The sequence below is a fragment of the Cydia splendana genome, chromosome 11, assembly GCF_910591565.1.
Source record: "Cydia splendana chromosome 11, ilCydSple1.2, whole genome shotgun sequence".
Classification (NCBI taxonomy): domain Eukaryota; kingdom Metazoa; phylum Arthropoda; class Insecta; order Lepidoptera; family Tortricidae; genus Cydia; species Cydia splendana.
Window position 1 is genome coordinate 12,741,442 of NC_085970.1, and position 23,033 is coordinate 12,764,474.

The 23,033-nt window shown below is 38.7% G+C and overlaps 2 protein-coding genes across 2 annotated transcripts; one reads left to right on the forward strand and one right to left on the reverse strand.

Moving 5' to 3' along the window:
• Positions 1-1,548: 1,548 nt before the first annotated feature.
• On the reverse strand, positions 1,549-14,110 carry LOC134794797 (acidic mammalian chitinase-like). Its single transcript, XM_063766592.1, has 9 exons — positions 14,020-14,110; positions 11,116-11,295; positions 10,441-10,541; positions 9,774-9,905; positions 9,110-9,237; positions 3,455-3,575; positions 2,751-2,936; positions 2,015-2,140; positions 1,549-1,755 (listed from the first exon to the last, which is right to left on the reverse strand). The coding sequence occupies exons 1-9, from the start codon at positions 14,102-14,104 to the stop codon at positions 1,549-1,551; spliced, it is 1,266 nt and encodes a 421-aa protein (XP_063622662.1). The 5' UTR covers positions 14,105-14,110.
• Positions 14,111-17,631: 3,521 nt separating this feature from the next.
• Positions 17,632-22,793, forward strand: LOC134795134 (acidic mammalian chitinase-like). Its single transcript, XM_063766966.1, has 9 exons — positions 17,632-17,686; positions 18,001-18,183; positions 18,731-18,831; positions 19,103-19,234; positions 19,513-19,640; positions 20,240-20,360; positions 20,963-21,148; positions 21,282-21,407; positions 22,764-22,793. Exons 1-9 carry the CDS (start codon positions 17,632-17,634, stop codon positions 22,791-22,793), a joined length of 1,062 nt encoding a protein of 353 aa, XP_063623036.1.
• The last annotated feature ends 240 nt before the right edge of the window (positions 22,794-23,033 follow it).

Consider the following 23,033-nt stretch of genomic DNA (forward strand, 5'->3'; position numbering starts at 1 on the left):
TTTATACTGGCCTAACTATGACGAAGTTAAAGTTACCTTTTTGTGAATCACACACCTCTGCATTGTTAACATCCCGTTCGCTTAACCAACTGAATAATTGCAGACTTATATAGTTATATTATTTCAACCGTATTTCTGACGCTAAAATATTGAAATTAGAAGTTATTTTAAGTTAAGTTATTACGTTATTGCGCGTGTGAATGTTCCCTTAGGCAGTTGGGTTGGAAATTTTAATTAAGTTTTGACATATATTAATTAATATATGTATATTATGATTGCTGCTAATATGTATATTCATACATTAATTGAAACACTAAAGTCATATAAAATAGAAATACAATTTCATGAGTAACTATCGCGGTAAATGAAAAACGTTGGCTCATTCAAACATAAGGGATAGGTACCTATCTAATCTTTTGATGGCGCCGTTTTCCCAATATTTTCACCTCTTGATATTTATCATGGAAGAAATAATGAGCGCGCCGCGTGATTTTTACCGACATCTCATATAATTATAATTCCTACTAATAAGGTTTTGTAATTTCTAACGGTTATGATAGTAAAAGCCACTCAAAATGCAATAAGGTACGAGAAATTACCCGAGCATTATTCCCTTAATGTTCTGAGTGAGCGGCATTCGAACCATAAAATCTGTCATTGGATTGAAACTATTGATACAGATGTAGGTAGTGCGTAATTGTTTTCCATCGTATTTTCGCGGAAACGTGTTCGTTTTTGTCATGCTACTTAACGGAGACGCCATGTCTATAATTTTCGGTACAAAATAGTCTGCCGTTTTTTGGCGGGGGAGGGGCACATCAAATGTATACGTAACGTAAACATAGCCATGTCAGATAAACGTTAGTCCATACATGTGGTTGACATGTGGTTGACCATTGGCCGCCTATTTTCGACAGAGGGGAATGGCTGTTAATGACCACTCCGAGTGCTACTTTAGTCAACTTCAATACTTTTTGTACCGAGACTGACAAAATAACAAGACACGACGATCTGCCGGATTCGAACTTTAAGATACGTCAATTAATAGATCTAGAAACGATATGGATTAGATGTGTCAGTGTCAAAAGTGACGTATTTGTTTGAAGAAAAGGACATTGGATTCTTAAAAGGATACGGGAGCTGATATTGAAATATTTTAGGTGAATATATCCGTCTCGCTAACGGAAGTGGCTCCTAAAACTAGTGCGATAGGGACAACGCCAGGTTAGGCGAAATATCCTGCGTAAAAACGAGGTTTCGTACTCGACTGTCTCCTCCTCTTAACCAAATGTAACGAAATGTTGAGATCTAAATCAAATACTAGGATAATTTATGTTAATGAATGATTGTTGTACGATTGCCAGTTTGAAGTATAAGGGATTTTCATACTTAGGACTAAGGTAATAAAAAAAAGTTAAAAAATAAACTACATCTGAAATGACTTCCATCCATAAGGGTAATATTTAAGGGTCGATATAAAAACAACTTAATTAATTTAGTAGTTTTATTCACATTTTAATTTTTACATCCATAAGTCGGCTACTGATATTACAAAAACCTAAGTCTATAAATACAATTAAATAGTGATACTATTAATAATAGCTTTGCGACACTGATAATAGAAGCAGATGATCTGAATCCCTCGATGCCCTGTCTGATGAGCGGGTACTTGTCCCCGCAGATCCCGCTAAAGTCATCCAAATCCACGGCCCAGTACATTATGCCGCCTAGACCCATTTCCTTGGCGTATTGTGCCTGTAATAAAATGAAATAAATAAATTTAAATAAATTAGTTATGTTTCTCTATTAATATTCTACTCCTTTATTTCATGCATGGTGTAAAATAATTTATTTTAAATACAGTCAAATACCCTATTGTGCAAACTTTTGTATGGACTGACGTTCATCTGACATGGCTATTGTATTGCCCCCGCAAAAATCGACAGACTGTTTTTTACAGAAAATGACAGCCAAGGCGTCAATAGATAGTGATATAAATACCTATAGATCTTACCTTAGCATAGATAGTGTTCGGGTTGTCGTAGCCGACCCAGAAGAGGTCCTTGTTGGCATACACGTAGTTTCCCTCTACCTCGGTGATGTTCCATGCAGAAGGATTGTTCTGCTGGTCTTCGCAGAGCTAAAATGCAAAAGGTATATAAAAACTACATTTGAATACATAAAAACTTCAATATTATCTTCTTATAACTTAGAATCCATTATCTCGGCAGTATTTGGACCTGATAAGTCCAGGTTCAGATTCGTGGTCGATGTCACAGATCTGAGATCTGAGGGATTTAGGGTTCTAGCTAAATTGGACATTCCATAGCGTAAATATTGAACAACCAATTCAGCTAGGACCCTAAATGGCTCTTCAATTACGAAGCGTGACTGTACCTGCCCTCACGGTATATTTTTAATTTTCTATTGATGTTAAACGCTTGTCATCATGGCTACGATTGCTCAAGGAATTCGTCAATTGTTTGCGCCTAAAGAAATTTAAAAAAATGTATTGGACTAATAATTTAAAGTGTCGTGGTTGTAATTCCTCATTTCTATTGGCGTAAAATAGTAACTAATATTATCTTCTTCTTTTTTGTCGTCACACTCTTGTCAGAGTGGTCGAGGTCGTCATATCAGGGCTGGTGGCAAGCTTCACCTATGCTATTCTTCAGCTTCAATGTTACCTTTAATGTTACACCAATGTAGTTGGTGTCAAAGCTACCTACAGGGCTAAAAAAGAACCGTACCTCATTGTAACCAAAATACCCGGGCTCCTCAGTATAAGGGCCGTTTGCTCCCGGCCCGTCGAAAGGCGCCCCAATCCCGGTGTTGTCCAAACTCGTCAGGGTGAAGGATCTTCCGTATGCTCCCAGACCTAGGACCAGCTTGGATGGGGACGCGCCGTTATTGATCCAGACGTGGACAGAGTGGTTCTGTAGGTATTAGAGATATTAATATAACTACTGCTGACTGAGTACAGTAGGTACAATACAATACAATACAATACAATAAATACAATACTCTTTATTGTACAACTCACGCAGTTTACAATACTCTTAAACAGTACATATTATGGTGCTACTTTCCCTCACTAGTGCGGGAATAAGCACTTTCCGTGTCTATGGCCACAGAATAAATAATAGTACTAGGTACAGAAGACTCACTCTCTAACAAAACGCGTCTGTTACGATCAGGACAGATATGGCCGCTAGGTGGCGACAGCGCCACGCGCGGCTTATGGCTATAGCCACCAAAATTGGTGTGGAACGGATGTACTTGTAGCTACCTGTTGCAAAGCGACGAAATCGCGGAGTGAGCCACGCCTGCTATGGCGATATTTTTGAATTTAGATGTGCTGAGTTAGCTTGGTCTATGGACTATAATTGTGTTAAGTCACGTTAAGTAGAAACCGTGGTAAGGGGTCATTTAATAGAATAATAGCTTTGCTTACCACATTCAAGTTGAGGTTGGGGTCATCAGTTTCCTGGGGAAAAAGTGGCGCGTTCACACCTGTCCCCTCGTCCCAGGTGCCGTGATAATCATACGTCATCAGGTTTATGAAGTCCAAGTAACTAAAACGTACATAGGTAGGTGTATTTAACCGTAATTCATATTCTCAATTTGGTCCAATTTATTTAGGCCAATACACAAGTTTTAGTCTGTTACTTATTTATCCTTTTTTTCTGAAGGTTCAAATTGAATGCACATATATTTGATGAAATGTATTAATAGTTTTGGCCGATATGGATTACCAGAAATTAGGCTCAGAGTATCCTTTACTTTTGAATATACATATAAAATACACTTTCCTGTATATGTATGACCTACATCCGTTTAAAGAAAGAAAATAATAAGCTTTTAAAATACCTAAATAAATTACTTCCTACGTTTCGAATACGACATCGTAACAATAAATAAAAATAAAGTAACAAATACAAATGAAAATGTTCAGAAGCAAATAATTAATGTAAAAATCGTGAAACTTGACGTTAGATTACTCATTACAAATACAAATACAAATACAAATGCGTTTATTTCATTACTTTTTACATAAGTTCTTAGGTATAGTATAAGGGTTAGGTAGGTAATTAGTCCATCTTAGGTATAAGGAGTAAGTAGGTAAGTATTAATCTAAACATTGTGTAACAAATTGTGTAAGTAATGAAAAAGGTGCGGGTACAGCTTGCTGAATTTAAACCCGCCCTCGGTCAGCTAATTGGAATGGTATTAAGATTACATAATATTTAAATTATGAAATTCACATAAAAAACAAAACATTAGTATTTAACAATAGTTTCCTTACGGGGTACTTAATACAGAAACAGTATTTAATAGCATATGTTTCGTGTGGTTAGTATTTACCTAAAAGTTAACTTTATGAACGCATCCCTCACGGGGCTGGTCACGTGTATATTCTCAAACTCTTTTTGATTATTCATGTACAACTTTTTAAGTCTAGATTTGAACTGTTGGATACTCTTTGCCTCACGCACAGGAGGGGGGATATCGTTCCAACATTTGGTGGCAGCGTAACGAAATGACCCCCTGAACGCGGCCGCACGATACTCGGGCGGTACCAGCAGCAGCGCGTGGAGGGCTCGGCGCGGGCGCGCGGAGTCGGCCGCGGCCGCGCGCCGCAACTTGTCGGCCAGCGCGCGCGACGTTTGCCGTGCTAACACGCGGAACGTCGCGCACGCGAGGTGGACCCGCCGCCGCGCGGACATTTTCAGCGAATTTAATTGATTGAGCGCTGGAGTTATACGATCGCGACGCCCAAGCCGCTCACTAAATCTTGCGCAAGAGTTTTGAACTTTTTGTATACGCTGACTTGTTTTCTGTAATATACACGGGCCGTAGACTGTGTCGCAATAATTAAATTGGGACAAAATTACAGATTCAACCAGCATTCGCCTCACTTCAGCGCTAAGGAATTCATTTATTTTATACAAGGACTTGAGCTTGTACATCGCTGCTTTTATCTTCAAATTTATATGTTTCTCGAATTTAAGTCCCGAATCCATGTACAAGCCCAGGTTCCTAGCACAATCCACAAAAGGTATGTCTGTTCCGCCTAATAGGCGTACGGGAAGACCGAGCGACTGCACGCGTCTAACAGAATTCCTCGCCCCAAACATGATTGCATTGGTTTTCCCCGGGTTGAGGCAGAGCGCGTTGTCCCGCGCCCACTCCCACACTCGCTGCAGGTCCTCGTTGAGCCGACGCACGGCTCCTGCGGCGTCCTCCGGCGCGAACGATAGCAGCAACTGCGTGTCGTCCGCGAACATCTCGCAGTGCGCGTGCTGCGCGGCGTGCGGCAACTCCGCCGTGTACACTGCGTAGAGCAGAGGCGAGATACACGCTCCCTGAGGGCACCCACGGGTCACAGCTGCGAAAGATGAGTAAGTGGGTCTTCCGTCTTTATTCAGACACTTTACCATCTGCTTCCGGCCTGTTAAGTAGTTCTTCATGAGCCTCAGCGCCACACTGTCTAGCCCATAGTAACGAAGTTTGCAAAGTAGAAGCTCTATATCTAAAGAATCGAACGCTCTTGAGAAATCTAATAAAACCAGTATAGATACTAACCCTCTGTCTGTGGCGTGAACTATCTCGTCTACGACATTTAACAAGGTAGTCTCAGGACTGCGCCCTGCTCGGAAACCTGACTGATTATCCGGAATTACACCAGACCCCTCAAGATACGAAGATAACTGCTTGGTCATTGCCTTCTCTAATATTTTCGACATAGCTGGTAGGATGCTAATTGGTCGGAGATCGCGGTAGTCATTAACTTGATCTTTTTTTGGCAGTGGTGTGACGACCGCTTCCTTCCAACTAGTAGGAAAACAACCCTCAAGTAGACAAGTGTTAATAATATGGAGAAGCACTGGAATAGTTCTGGGCATTGTGAGCTTTAGCATGTCTATGGAAATAGCATCTGTTCCCTCGGCGTTAGTTTTTATAGTCCCCATGATCTTCAGCAGCTCCTTCTCGTCAATATCCTTGAATGTAAACTTACCACCACTCGCGCCGTCCGACAATGCAAAATGTTCTAACAGATGTTTAGGTACTGGCGAAGTAGGCGGCAGCTTAAGAAAACTGCTGTTTATCTTGTCTGGATCGTTGAGAAACTGGGGTATTTCGTTACTAGCCTTTTTGGTAGCTATGCATTTCCGCACGCCGTTCCACATTCTTTTTGAGTTAGTAATATGCGAGTTAATCTCACGTGTGAACGCCGCCTGCTTCTCCGCTCTCACCATCTCGGTGACGTGGTTCCTCAACTGGCGGTAGTAGCGGTGCGCGGCGGAGTCGCGCGGCTGGGCGGCAGCGCGCGCGCCGGCTCGCTCGCGCAGCAGCATGGCGCGGCGCACGGTGCCAGTGAGCCAGGGCCGCGGCGCCGCTCCCGCCCGCCGCGAGACTACCGGCGCATGGCGATCCCACAACTGCAATATCATATTAACGAAACCATGTACTTTTTTATCTATCGAGTTTTCATACACGATTTGTTCCCAGTCAACTACATTTAGGTCATGTTCGAAAGATTCTCGGTTTACACAATCCAGTTTTCTATAAGTTATTATTCGCGAAAGTGGCCTTAATATTGGAATATTGAACCGCGATATTACCAATCCGTGGTCGCTAATAACGGGATTATGACGCACAGTTGTTTGTTTACAGAGACTATAGGCGTTCGTCAATAATATGTCCAGCAATGTACGTGACTCTGTAGTAATCCGAGTAGGAGTGGTTACTAACTGGCTTAATCCAAATTGACTACATAAATTGTCGATTTTGCGACTATTAGTTAATAAATCGATATTGAAATCGCTAAGGAAAAACACATAATCCACGGTTGGTAGGTACTCCATTAACACATCGGCCACCGAGCCAAGCGCCGCGTCCACGGGTACATGTGGCGGCCGGTACGCTGTACCTATAACGCACGTGTGCCTCGCCACCGTGAGATGGAGCCACAGCTGCTCGAGACCCGCGGCGGCGGCAGGCAGTGCCAGCGGGCGCACGGCAAGCCGTGCGCGCACATAAAACCCCACCCCTCCGCCGCGCCGTCCCCCCTCACGCCGCTTATGTATCAGCTGGTACCCTGGAATGTCATATGATAACAAATTGTCACCCACCCAAGTCTCGTTTAACGCTAGCACATCCAAATTTTCTGCCGTTAGTGTTGATGTAATATTATCGAATTCCGTATTTAGACTCCTTACATTATAAAGACCCAAAGACAGTTTATGCAACGTACCCATGTTCCTAAGGAATGCGTTCAATCAGAGATATGCTTAGAATATTCAACAAAACATAGACATTTAGAACAAGCCGAGTATTAGTCATAAACAATAGGCAAGTGTTAAGAACTAACCATTTTATATTCCTGAGATTATCATTATAAAAACTAAATTTTAAAAATAACATAGTCAGTAATAAATGTAGGAGAACACAAAAACTTGCTTTCGCTATAAGTATACAAGTAAATATTATGAATACCTCAAAATATCCGTTATTTAAGGCTATGATCATTAAGATGTATAATTTTGTATGCAAGATGTTTGAGTTTAAATAATTAATTCCCAGATGGCTTAGGTCATATAGTATGTATAGTATGTAATATTGTACATAAGTAACTGATGGTGCAGTAACACTATTCAGTATTGACAGGCTAGAAAAAACTAAGTTAAACATTCGATAGTAATCATTTGTAAACAAACCATACATTGTTGTGTTTTTGCCTAAACTAATCCAAATATACTTAATACAAATATGGAAGTTTACGGTCCTTGGAAAGAAAAACAAGATAATTACTTACTATTATTATTGTTCAACGCACTTTACTCACTAAGCTCTGAAATTCATTTTCCGTCTTGATACCTATAATAGGTGAGCTGCCGTCTTTGCGTATCATTATTTTCCCGTCCTGCACCCACACATACGCATAGTTTAGCTGGTTTTTGTAATGCTGTTTCACCATATATAGTAGGTTTTTCTTGGCGCTTGATAAGTACTCATTCACGTATATACGAGTATTCCTTAGTGCTCCTTGGTACCCAAGTATCGCTGCAGATGTCAAGGGATTCGCTTTATCGGTACGTGCACTACGCAGGAACTGGTCTCGCTTCCTCTTATGTACAAATCTGACAACTATGGGCTGAGACGACTGCTGCGCCTTACCGGCTACATTAACGACGCGCGTACGCCTGCAGATGGATAGGTCCTCTCGCACCAGGGTGGTTCCGACCGCAGCTCCCAGTTGCTGTACACGCTCGTATAAGTCCTCGTTCTCCGTTACCGGAACACCACGGATCTCCACAGCGCAGTCGCGAGCCTGGTCGTCCGCCTGCTCCAGGCGCGCCTCCAGCTCCGCGATCCTACGCTGGTCTTCTTCGTGCTGGTTTTGAAGTTCCTTAACCTGCTGATGTAATACCTTCATTTCGGCTGTATTTTTTTCAATTGCCGACAGACGTTTTAGTATCTCGTTATTGCTTTGCACAAGGTCTTGGATTGACGCCTGCAGTGTAGTGTGCGTGCGTCCATCTGATGGTGACGATGATGATTTGGGTCCTTTTGATGCCGCCTGACTCGCCTGAGAGTCCATGCTATTGTCCAACAAGCTGTTCTGCATACACCTTGGACACGTCCAAGCGATCTTCAGTTTTTTTAAGTCCTTTATTTGCTCTTCGCTTAGGTCCAAACACCGATAATGATAGCTTAGATGGCAAGTGGCCACATCACAAGTACGTCCTGTAGATTTAGTTACAGATTTGGCCTCACAATTATGACACACTTTGTTCGCCATGACTTAGCAACCGGCCTTTGTTAACGGTCACTTTGACTACGACGAAATAACAATGTCGTATTTTTGCCTAAAACTGCACTGCAATCACAACGCGAACATTAACCGTGAATATTTGTTATATTGTCACACTCCGTATCACATAATTATCGTGTTTATATGCGTAAAAACTATTTATAACAGATTAAAACTCGCAGAGCCAAACCGCTCGTATTCTAGGTCTACCCTCCAATCTCAATCTCCAATTACTCAGATAATACTTTCTATTTCAACAAGCATTTAAGTATGTATTGTTTAAATCCGTACTTATTGAGTTCTGGGACGTCATAAGACAAGTCAATGTGATACTGTGTGACGGCCACGGCGGAGGTCAGTAGGTATCCTTTAGGCGTGAACGCTTCCTTCAACTCCTTTACCAACAAAACGAACTTTTCCTGAAACATAGCAATAGTACGCTAATTAGTAGTTGTTTATTTTACATTACTGTTAATACTATTGATTAATTCAAATTCCAAAGTGTAGGTGAACAAATAAAACGTAGAAAGGTGTAAAATATGGCTTAACCCCTTGAACGCCAAGAACACCTAAAGTCGTCGTTAATAGTCGTGCCCACATCCCCATGGATAACTATAGGTGTTATGACGTACGCTGTCAAAGTAACCTTCACTCATTCAAGTAAGGTTTACATTAGCTCGCTTGCGCCCGGGACCTTGGCGTGTGAGTGACGTTTTTGTTTATAACGTATAGCGTTCAAAGGGTTAAGAATGTTTATGTCATAAACTCAGCAGCTGGACATATTTACTTACAGCTGTTTTGTAAGAATATATGTGAATGTGTGGACCTTGGAAAATGTTATGCGAATTACCTCAAAATTACTATTTAATATTTTACATAGTCCATTCGTGTAAAATTTCGGAGTAATAAAAGCGTAATGGTAGGGGCCGGATGCTTTAAATTAGCCAAAACTGACCTTGTCAGACTCTAGGCCTCCTCTTTGCGAAGGGTACTCCCAGTCCAAATCCAAGCCATCGAAGCCATTGGTGTCGATGTAGTCGTACAAGTTTCTGATGAAGGTTGCCCTCAGAGTATCGTCGTTGACCACCTGGTCAGAAGAATAATAATATAGCCCGATTCGAACTTTAAGATACGTCACTTAATAGATCTAGAAACGATATGGATTAGATATGTCAGTGTCAAATGTGACTTTTCTTCAAACAAAACCGTCACTTTTGACACTGACACATCTAATCCATATCGTTTCTAAATGTATTTAGGTATTATATCGAATGAGAATTTACCTATTAAGGTACCTAAATACAGGGTGAAATTTTAACCATCACCGTTCATACTATCTACGTAGTGAATTTACAGGTCATACTGAACAACTTTTATTATGGGACCAATGCCGATATCGCGAAACAAATTTGGCTGTTTCATACATTCCGGCTTACGTGATGTCGCTGATTTCTATGGGACAGCCGACAATTTTTTTGCGATTTTGGCATTGGTCCCGTAATAAAAGTTGTTCGTTAAGATCTATAAAGTCGCTACGCAAAGTATGAACATTGGTTAAAATTTCACTCTGTATATGCTGAATCGTCATATCAGAATTCTTGGACATTTCATAATGTTCTTACCGGTGAAAAGTTATCCGAACCTTCGACCCAACCGCCAATAGCAGCCAAGATTTTTAAATTGGCATTGGACTGTTTCAAGGCTATTAGATCCGCTACGGAATCTGAAAACAGATGTACAAACAAATAATGGCGCTATTATTTTGTAGTTGGTGGTGCGGAAAAACAAGCGAGGCCTACACACGACGTGATGAAAACATGAACTTTTGTGAGACGATATGTTCATTCTATTTGGCAGCAGCCAACTGTCAAATAAGCAATATGACCCACACCCACTAGGGCCCCGCCACGCCACAGTCATGCACGGAGCGAATATGGATGCATACCTATCAACAATGTTATAGGTATTTATTTACAGATAATCACAGGAAACCGAATCGCGGATAAGACGGCCTCCTTAAAGCGTGAGGAATGGGTAGATAATGTGAGTGCAGAGATCCAAAGGTCCACTTTACTCGTAAATCGCTGACTCCGAAGCATTCGGCTCTGAGCCTCGCGTTGGTAAGCAAGCGTCGTCATAAGTAGCCGTCTAACAAATATTCAGCAAATAGGCTACAGGGATACTTTTGCATGTAATTTTTTTACAAGTAGGTAATAAAAGTAACCAATAATTACAAAATAAACAACAAATATGATTATTTATTACCAAAACCATACCGATTGATTAGTGTCACTTACTACTTTTCTCTTCATGCGTTGATTCAAGAGGGTAAATCAGATTCCCTGTAGGCCCGTCTAGCGTCAGGAAAGAGTAGACGATGTGTGTGCAGAGATCCGTGGGTAAGTCGCTGACTCCGAAGCGGCCGGCTCCGGGTCTCGTATTGGCCCATTCGCCGTAGTAACAGAAGACCACACCGTCTGATTTAAAAAAATAGGTAGGTATATACTTTGTCTAAATTATCTACAGCGACTTTTTCTATCAGTCAGGGTTCCGTTCCACTTTCCATCTCTCTCAACTCCCTACTTTCTCTTTTTCTCCTTTTGTAATAAGCATGAAGTAATAAGCATGTGTAGGTATAATTATAGGTATATGGGTAGGTAGTACACTTGATCACATACATAAAATAATTACTTAATCTAGTTTACAAATCTATAAATTACGTAATGGATGATTTTGATTAGATTAAGATGTATTTAGGTAGAGTCTGGCTACTGAAATATTACACAAAAGTTTGGCGGGAAATTCAAAAAATCTTGAGCTGGTCACACTTTGTGTAGTAGGAATTATAGTTTTGATACTAGAAAATATTTTTGATTTTCTGTGCACACGTAAGGCATCTAAGGATATAAGTTAAATATACGTTGACGTGCACTCAAAGTCAGCTCACATAATTACTACCACTATGTAAAGTACAGTCAACGATAAACACATTTGTTAACACTTTCTCACCGTATACCATTGTAACAAGACGAAAAATTAAATGTAGTGTAAATAAGACCTAGCTCGATAATAATATTAATCCATCGCCAAAAAAAAAAAACATAAGTACTATGCCAAATATGCTAAAACACTAAGTGTCAAAATATTTATAGAGCACCAACCTCCTAATTTGTTTACATTTGTTTAGGAGTTGTAAACATTGCAGTTTTTCGTTATACACCGCTACACGTCGACTTCGCACATTATCGTAATTATTTACGAGCTTAAATAATAGTTTGCGAACCTCATTCAGTATAGATATTATTAATATTATTTAAAATAAACCCCTTATAAACCGCAAACAATTTGAATGAATGACATAAATTGACAACTGACTTTTAGCTTTTTTTTTTAAATCATAGTAGCTGGTTTGTTAGTGCACGACATCTTGCATTTTGAGACTATGCGCTGAAACTTGGCACAGTTGATTGTTAGCTGGTCTTGAGCAGATACAGACCGGGAGCCGTCGTGAGCCACCTCTCATTTAGTGGGGGGGAGGGGGGAGGGGGGACAGATCGACGCTGCGGCGCTTCACTTGGAGCAACATTTCTCTAAAACTATACCTATTAGGGCATGTAATACATCATTTTCGGATAAATTGAGGATGAAGAATCTATTTTAAGAACAAAAACAATGCACTTTCTAACAAAAAAAAGAATAAAGTAGAAAAGACTAAAAAACGTATTTTTATTTTTTTTATAATCACCAAATTTTTTTAAAGTGTAGCAGGAATCTAAAAACACAAAATACAGTCGTAAAGCTGCACTTATTACGTTTAAAAAAATATATAGTTTATTATACAAAACTGTTGATAAATGGGAGATAAAAAATAATATAAAGCGTGAGTCAGGGTGATCTCAATACAAAATATTATTAAGATGGGAAAGTTACTTGTAATTTGTTCTACAATCGTTTTTTTTTTTAGTTTTTCGTAAATAACTCGTAAACGGTAGCCCGGAGCAATAAAATATATTTTACTTAAATAATCTATTTCAGATTTCTTATAAAATAAGTGCCACTTTTTTCGCTAGGATCAATATAAAAAAAAAATATTGAAGGGAGAAAATAAATTCTAAGGACCTTTTTTGTAGGAAATTTTATGTACATTATTCAGTGAGTCGGACTCAAGACAAAAAATGCGACTAGGCTGTATCTGGCACACAGCCGTAATGGTACTTGTACTACTGATTGATTAGGTTACTATTGTTACGTGTTTAAAAAAGCACTATAGGTATTACCTCTCTTCGGCCTTCGCTTTTAAAACACTTGCGGAAGTTGTGGGAAACGCGAACCCGTCGGACGCTCCGAGCTTTCAGCTCTACGCGGATCTCGGCTTTCATTCTTCGCATTTGGACAGTTTTAGGTACTATTGTTCGGGATGTAATCTTCCTATCCAAGCTACTTTGCATAGTTGCAGAGATATAAGCCACCGCTCCGTAACACTTCATGTTAAATCTGGTTTTTGATCTGACCAATTCGGGTTTTTCAAGAAGTTTAACTCACGTCGTTTCACGTACAAAAAATATTGTTAAAAATGTGTGATGTACGGAACCCTTAAACCGCGAGTCCGACTCGCACTTGACCAGTTTTTTGTATTCATCTTTGTTAGCACATAGTACATTAGCACGAATTTTAATTCATATTTTTTCTAACAGATGGCGCTAGTAGTATACAACACAATACAATACAACTTTGTATGTTATTCCTTTATTTTATTATTTTAGGTTTATAAAATGATATTTTTATGTTTGATAACACATCTCGACATTAATTTAAATTACTATGTTAAATTTGAAAGCTATAAGTGCGATAGTTTTTCCGTAAAGTGTACCACATGAATGCATAGATTGTCGAATAGTGATAGGGCTCGCTTCGCTCGCCCTAATTATACCATGGTCTACAACCTTTGGTAATTTTCGCGGCGTTGTACGAGTACAATACAAGAGTTGTCAGTCTTCTTTAAAATAAATACTAGACTTTATTCTATATCTGTTAAGTATTTAAAACAATGTATTTAGGTACATTTATATATTTTGTATCTGTTCCAATTATATAAATAAATATATTTTAGGTACATCCATCGAAATAAAATCAAAATTCCTAACACAATTGTATGACGACGCGTGGCGAGATTGAAAACTAATGACATGAAATATACTTACCATTTTCTGCGGATTTTCCCAAGCTAGGCCAAGCCAAGCTGCCGCCAAAACACAGCAGCGCACACAAAAAGAGTACACGCGTCATTGCAAGCTATTGCCAACACGTAACTAATCTTATTGCTTGCTAATTTGCCGATGTAAATATTATCTTTGAGATAACATACACGGGTCCTAATCAAACCCGACATCACAATAAGCAACAATAATAGAAAGATAATGATATCATAAAATTATTCCAAATGCGTCAAAACAATCAGATGTGGATTTGCGAAAAAACCAAATCAAATTCATTAACCAGACGCGTGCGTCTTGATAAAAATAAACCTACAAGAAAATGGCTGTCGAAATGTTCATACGATATTCCATCATATTAAATTAAAATCAACTACAACGATGCTTTTTAAATTCAGATGATGGCTGTTAATCATTAAAAATAATCAAACTAAAAAATTAACGTTTATTCTTATTTAATTCCCAAAGATGCAACTTCATTTGTTAAGTTTTTGAATCATCAGTTTTATTTGCACTTAAGATGCTTAAAAAAAATACAAAGAAATATTTTTTACGTAAAGTATTTTCAAGATTCATTGGGTCATAAAGCCACCAGCATGCACATGACTGCTGCATGCAGTTAGCATTTTGTATTAAGATGGTATTATTTTGTGACCTGCGTATTAAAAATAATAATTTGATACTTTTATCTAACTTTAATTAAGTAAGTATGTCTTTTATCCAGCTCCTTCGAGTAAGTCCTTATGCTGTTAAAACTTAAAAGGCAAATTACCCACAGGAAAACATACGGACATTCATAACTGTAACAGATATGCTGGTGGATAGAACAAACTTGTTCAGCTCATTAGGTAGGTACATAAAAATAAATTAAATAAAAATGATAATGAAAATCGTTTATTTCCGAAAGATATTCACTTGGATACAGTTTTTACAGAACTCCACACTAGGCAATGCCTGTCCCGTGATCCCGTGAATGAACAACAGTTATTATGATAAATACTTATTCGATAATAGAGCATTAGGTAAAAACCCATAAATAGATCCAGCCGGCTTATATCCACCAATAATAATCAACTAAAATTGGTACATATATCGATTAGACACCTAGGCAACACGTAGAACCGGATACAAGTACTTATGTACATATGTACTTACTAGCTTGATAATTATAAACAAGTAGGTACCTACTTGTAGTCCATAAATCTTTTGAAAACTCATTACCTTTCGCTGCCTTAACTTGCCTTTATTATGGTAGTATAATATATTATGTATGTATGTATATACAACGATGGGCCTCCCTTAGACTGGCGACTGGTTTGCGACTCGGGGTTTCGGTGTGTACGCCACACATATGCTCTTGTGGCACGGACGTGGACCGACTGGGACACCACGGATTATCTTGTCAAAAAAGTGCAGGCCGTTTTTCGAGACATGCGTCGCTTAATGACATAGTCCGTCGGTCTCTTGCCACCATCAATGTGCCTGCTCTTCTTGAGCCGACTGGCATTATCAGAGATGATGGCAAGAGGCCCGATGGAGTGTCCTTAGTTCCTTGGAGCTTGGGACGGATGTTAGTGTGGGATGCTACCTGCGTAGACACACTGGCACCGTCCCACCTCCAACGGACTACTGTAAAAGCGGGCGGAGCGGCGGAAAGCGCCGAAATTCTAAAACGTAACAAATATAAGAGCCTCGGTAGAGAGTACCATTTTGTACCATTTGGTGTTGAAACTCTAGGTCCATGGGGTCCCAGCGCGCATAAGTTGTTCGCAGAAATCGCGAAGCGTCTGGTTGACGTAACTGGTGACCGAAGAGCTGGCGGCTACCTCGCACAACGTATCAGCATTGCGATACAGCGAGGAAATGCCGCCAGCATCCTTGGTACAATGCCTCAAGGGCCTATTTTAGATTTAAGCTAGTTATTAATTTCGTTTAGTAGTACCACTGTATATATATTGTATGTAAATAAATGTTTTAAATAATTTGTATATACATATTTATTATACATATTAGGTAGGTCTGTATGTATAATATTAAAGTAGGTATATAATTGTTTACGTCTTCAGTTTGTTGAATTAAATGTATATCGGCACTAGGTACCCGTTCAATGTTTTAAATTCTTAGTTACTTGCTACCCAAAGATTGTTTAGAAGACATCGCTTCATAGCGATAAGATGTTTTTGTTACCTAGCTTTTAACTGTATTTCATTTTCTGTGTATTTTTAACTGTATTGTGCACAAGAATATTTACATAGTCACATTTGATTCCTAGACGAATCCAAGTAAGTAGTAAAGCGACCCACTCCACCATTTTGTTGCTCGAACAAAATGAGAGCGCTAATAGTTTCAGGGTGAAATGAGTTGAGTTGATCAATAATATATTTCTAAGACCAAGTTAAAATTATACATAAAACAACTAACAGGATACTGATTGAAACTTTACCGATTTTTACACATTATTAAATTGTACGCCGTCCTCGAAACGTCGGAGGTAAATCTTAAAACTTAAATACGTGATTAAGTCCCGTTGTAGAATTGTATGACTAACAGGATATAAGTAAAATAAATTTAAGGTATTCCGTGAAATATCGAAGATGAATGAAAAAGGTAGCTTAAGCTAAGTGGGAAACGGACTCCCGTTGCGCGGGCATCGTACCCTACCACTGTTTACAACGTTTTTCTAATTTTCTTTGGACCAAACGGTTAAGCGTGAATTTTTATTTTGCCGTATGTTTCTCTAGTTTCTAGATATAACCAGACTAAGGCATAGAACGCACTGAGATTAATTTCTAGGGTTTCCAGTCCAATTTCTTGCTGTTTCAAGCAAGTGCGTGCGCTTATAATTATAAAGCATGCCGCACGTTACAATTTTTGCGTTTCTGAAACTGCAAGAAATTAATCGCAGTGTGTTCTAAGCTTAAGCTTGATTACAGCTTGGTTAGACTATTAGTTTACGTACGGTTTTGGGGTTTGGTGTCTTAAAAAAAGGGGCCCTGAATGTTTTTACAATTCTTTTGAAATCAAAGACTAAAGAGAGAGCAGAGAAGGCGAGATTAAGATGTTTTTTCCCATATAACTTTAAACTCTCGCGTTTTGTACACATATTTAATTAATAAATAACAAAATTAAATAGAATTAAGTTAGAATTTAAGGTAAATCGCGGTAGACCCGTTTGTGTAAATAAATATGTTTTTCCCATGTTCCTTGGCACCTGTGCCTGTGCCCACACTAGGTACCTACCGTCGCTAATTGTTGAAATTTGAACAGATTCCACCACTATACAATTATGACAATGGCAATACAATGAAACGCGAACGGTAAATAAATTACCAAAATTTAAAATTAAGAGTAGAATAAATATACATTTACATTTATATAGACTGGCTCGTTTTTAACTATTTGCGTTTTATATGCTTAATTATCAATCAAGATAGCAGTTGTGTAAACACGAAATATAATAGATTACAAGAGTATATAAAGGCGTAGTTTTTCCACAGAACCCCAAGTGCTATCCCAAATTTTGTATAGATAAGATAGAGGTATTAATAAAAGGCATTTGAATATCCGTATTGGTAGCCTTTGCTCTATTAACCTTTGGCAATGAAGGTTTTAGTAGTTTGCGCGTTGTTGTGCCTCGGCGGTAGCCTGGCTGCTGGTAAGTGTAGGAGTAGATTCTAAATAGGTACATCATCTTCAATTCACTTTGTATGAATAATCTCAATTTTTTTTATTCGCATGGTATATTGTTTGTTTTGTGTATATTTTGTGATAGGTTTATTTCATTTGGTAATTGCAACATCTAATGACATGTGTAAATGTAATAAAAGTTATAAATTAAAAGCATACGATCGAATTGAGAACCTCCTCCTTATAAACTGCGTAGTCCGTCGGCTCAATAGGGGATCCTGGGGTTTGGCAATCCGAATGAAGAAATAAATCGAATTTTCTAAATTAAGTAAATATTTGCAGCGAGCGGCGTAGTGGTGTGTTACTACGGAGAATGGGCCAACGAGAGACCCGGGGTCGGCCGCTTCGGCGTGAGTGACCTGCCTACTGATCTATGCACGCATATTGTCTATTCATTCCTCTTGCCTAACGGAACCACGGGAGGCATTATTGCTCCTGAAGAAACTACTTACGAGGGAAAGGGCAGTAAGTGAAGTGTTCTATCATAATTATCCCTCTGGGGCCTATTTCTCGAACGATATTAGTCTATTATTATTAGTGTGTTGTTATGGCAACCTATACGATTTGACAGTACGTAGAATAATAAATAATATTAGTCTAATACCGTTCGAGAAATGGGCCCCTGTTTGATCACAAATATTGGTGTCTAGTCCTTATTAACATTTGGTTATTCTTTGTCGAAAACCGACGAACGATCAATCACAAACTAGGATTAATTAATTCACTGGTTTCACAAACACAAACGTCACATCGACGAATAAGAAAGAACTTTATAGACATTTGAATTTGAATATAGTCTGTTCGGAAAGAGAAGAGTCGTGGAACCCCATACATTCCACGACTCTTCTCCATTTCTCTTTCCGCACAGACTCTATCTAGGATTGATTGAAAATATGTAACTCCAATTTATTAATGTAGTTAAAGGTAAGTAAATCAATTTATGTGAATTTCTCGATAGCAAAGTTGAGCTTTGTAAGCGCACACACAATGATTAATTTTACGTGTTGATTAGATTCTGTTGCTGACCTCATTGCGTTAAAAGAGAAGAATGCCGATTTGAAAATCATGGCTGCTATTGGTGGTTGGAATGAAGGCTCAACTAACTTCACAGCGGTAAGCAAACTTGTATTTGAAAAATCCTATAAGTATAATCAAAACATTTTTGCCATCAGTTAGCTGCTGAAGTACAAAGACTTCTTTATCTGGTTCTGTCGCTTTTTAGTCTTTTCATTTATTCTTTTATTAAGGTCATAGCTTATCTCATAAATGTTAATCCTATATAAAAGATTCCAAGTTTGAGATATCCAAATGATTGTATGTGTGTAGGTTGAAGTTTTATACTATAAGACGGTTGAGTAAAATTATGTATCTTTTTGTATTGCAGCTTGTCAACGACGATACTTTGAGGGCAACCCTAGTCAGTAACTTGTACAACTATATTGATTCCAACGGCTTCGATGGTTTGGACCTGGACTGGGAGTACCCTGCACAAAGAGGTGGAGCAGACACTGACAAGGTACCTAACGTACTCATAATTCTCTTCTTTTTTCCGTTATGAGATAGCAGTTTTTACTGATGAAACAATGGCAAGTCGGTTCTGCTTCCGCCATTTCTGTTAGTATATTATGGTCGATACTTTTTCACTAATTTAACGTTCTTTTTTTTAGCCTTTCTTCCTTTTAAGTAATCGGCTTTTTGACTAGTCTTAACAATTTGCTCGTCATCTGGGTACCAGGAATGACCTGAGTGAATGTGCTATACATTAAGGAGTTGTTTAATATGACCATTTTTCAGGAACAATTCGTGACTTTAGTCAAGGAGTTGAAGGAAGCATTCGCAGCGAAATCTTATCTGCTGACCGCCGCCGTCGCCGTTACCCAGTCAAACATCGATTTGTCCTACGACGTTACCGGACTTAACGAGTAAGTGTTGAAAGAAAATCTACTTACTTTTAAAACTTGTATTTCCATTACGTTTCCTGTGAATTTTTCCTCCTTAGAACTATTCCAACTTTTTAGAAACCTTCGGCAACTTGCAAATCTGCACTTATACTTACTTATTACCTTTTTAGGGTTTCGTACCCGACGGAAAACGGGATCCTATTACTAAGACTCGTCTGTCCGTCTGTCTGTCTGTCACCAGGCTGTATCTCATAAACCGTGATAGCTAGACAGTTGAAATTTTCACAGATGATGAATATCTGTTGCCGCTATAACTTGGGGCTCCCATACAATAACAAACGTGATTTTTTGCCGTTTTTTGCGTAATGGTCGGAACCCTTCGTGCGCGAGTCCAACTCGCACTTGGCCGGTTTTTTTAGGGTTCCGTACCATAAAACGGGACCCTATTACTGAGACTCCACTGTCTGTCTATCTGTCACCAAGCTGTATCTCATGAACCGTGATAGCTAGACAGTTGAAATTTTCACAGATTACGTGTTTCTGTAAAAGTACGGAACCCTCGGTAGCCGAGTTCGACTCGCACTGGTCCTGTTTTCTACTTCCTTAATACCTATTTCTAGATACCTGGACTACTTCCACCTGATGCTGTACGATTTCTACGGCTCTTGGAATACTGAGACTGGAGTAAACGCGCCTCTCTACGCTCAGTTAACTGACGACGCCGACTTAAATTTTAATGTTGTAAGTAATTAATCACTTTAACGTTAACATTTCTTCTTCTAACATATCTAATAACACGTTAGTCAAAGGTAAATTATGGATACATGTTGACTTAACTTTTTAATTTTCTTGTCTCAAAATGTAACTGCTCTTTAAAGTAGCTTAGCGTTTCTTTGATCATTAAACAAAAAGTCGGAGTATTTTCGCAAACATTGTAGGCGCCTATGTCTCCATAATTATTCAATTCCTTCCGTGAAATTCTTCAATGTTTATTTGTTAGGATTTTAAGTTCTTAGTAACTCCTTATAACCATAAATATAAATGTTCTCTCTTTATTATAACTACATCGTTTTAATAGATATTTTCCGTAAAATGACAAAAATTGTGACAATTTTGCGTGAAAACGAGGTAGTGCTACTCTAACCACCCCAGCTCCTCCACGAAACCTAGCAAGCGTTTCAGGTTAAGGTGTGTGTACAGTCACCACACGGGATTGTTATGCCATTTAGGGATCTTGCTTGGAAATTCTATAGCGTAAGTATTGAACAACCAATTTAGCTAGGACCCTAAATGGCGCAACAATCGCGGAGCGTGATGGTAGGTACATAAATTGTTTATTATAGAACAACTCTGTCAACGTCTGGATCAGCAACGGCGCGACTCCCTCCAAGCTGGTGTTGGGTCTGGGAGCGTATGGCAAGACCTTTACCCTGACCAGTCTGAACAACACTTCCACCGGAGCGCCAGTCACCGGAGCTGGAGCAGCCGGGCCTTATGTTGCAGAAGCTGGAACTTACAGTTACTATGAGGTATTTACATACAGGGATTTACGTTTGGCGTATGTCGATGTACGATTGACATCTTGACTATGCCCCCAAATTTGAGAGTTTCTTGGCTGACGAGTTGGCGATACTGAATTAAAAAGTTTTGCAATCATTTCAGATTTGCGAAGACCAAGTGAACAACGCCGCAGAATGGAACATTACCGAGGTTGAGGGCAACTACGTGTATGCTAATAAGGATCTATTCTGGGTCGGCTACGACAACCCCAACACTATTAAGGCGAAGGTGAGTACAAAGCGGCTATAGGATGAATTATCTCAGGTGATTTTTTCGGGCTCGGGCCCTAATCTGTTAATAAACTAACATATCACTGACGGATATGATTAGTCTATACTCTGTATCTTTAGGTACTTAAATAAAAGTAAACAAATAGTTTATACATTCTGGTAGTTACAACATTTATTGATTAAACAACCAAATATAAAACCACCTGGATCTGTCACTGATCGACCTGACTTTAACCTACATTATTTTATCATGTAATGTTTTCACCTACCCTCTACTGGCTTAAGAAGCCATTTGAGGGTAGATTTTGTTTACTCTTTTTTAAATACCTAGAGATACAGTCTATATAGTATAGGCTATTTGACTGTATTTAAAATAAATTATTTTACACCATGCATGAAATAAAGCACCAGAAGATTAATAGAGAAACGTAGACAGCAGTTATTTTTAGACACAATTTCTATTCTAAAACCCTAATAAAACTATAAACCCTATTAAAATTTCTTCGTAGTTTTACATGTATGTTAAATGTATGTATAATTATTGGTGCAATAAAGATTATTTACTTACTTACTAAAGAGTAGGTAATTTGATCGTGACGTCACATGCTAGTGTTTCATATAAATTCCATATAGTAGGAAAATCGTTATACCAGTTCGAAAAAAGAAACTGATTTGACTAGTAGGTAGTCAAATACCTTATTCCTTGGAGCCGCCATTAACAGGCGTTCCCCTCTGTCGAAAATAGGCGGCCAATGGTCAACCACATGTCAACCATATGTATGGACTTAGTCGGAGATCTAAGGTCCACCACCTTGCATTTTGGAGACAAAGCAAACCGCTTGAAACAGGTGTTCCTGGGGGTGATCTGAGCTTATTAAGCCCGGTTGCCAAAAGGTTCCCCCCAGCAGGTGGGCAGGGGAGGGGGGGAAAAGTGCCTCCGGCGCGCCTCACTCTAAGCTTTATATCTGCATACATCTCGCAACTATATCAAGTTTGGTGTCTTTTTCGTGTAATACGGGGATGAAGAATTCATTTCTGTGCCTAAATTTTTACTCACCCATACAAAAAAATCGAGAAATTCAAAAATCAAAAAAAATCTTCTCACTTTTTTTTTCGAAAATCCTCTACAAAATTAAAACTATGAGGATTATCTCTAGAAAAAAATACCTGTGAATAGCCCAGTTATCATACTATATAGAATAGTAAACATGTCAAATATTTTTCCTTTATAAATCTGTAAAAAAAATGTTTTGTGTCGCGCGGCGTACCTGCATTGTAAGAGCGGTATGCAGCTTTTTGGATTTTTAAGTATGTTTAGATGATTTCTGATAAGTTGTTATTCTTCTGATTGTAGATTACATTAACAAATTACTTCTGGAAGTGATATATATTATATAAATTAAATATATAAATAAAGATGTTGGGCAAACTTTTGCCAGTATAGTTATTATAAATGTGATAAAATTAACATGGTTAGGTTAGGTTAGGTTACAAAAAATGCGGATTAAATTAAGATATTTATCTATTGTTCGCAATTGCCACTACATGCACATAGGTCCGTGCATTTTAGTTTTTTTTAATGCAGTTGCACCTCCCTGCGCATTTTGTTTTGCAGCGGCAACGA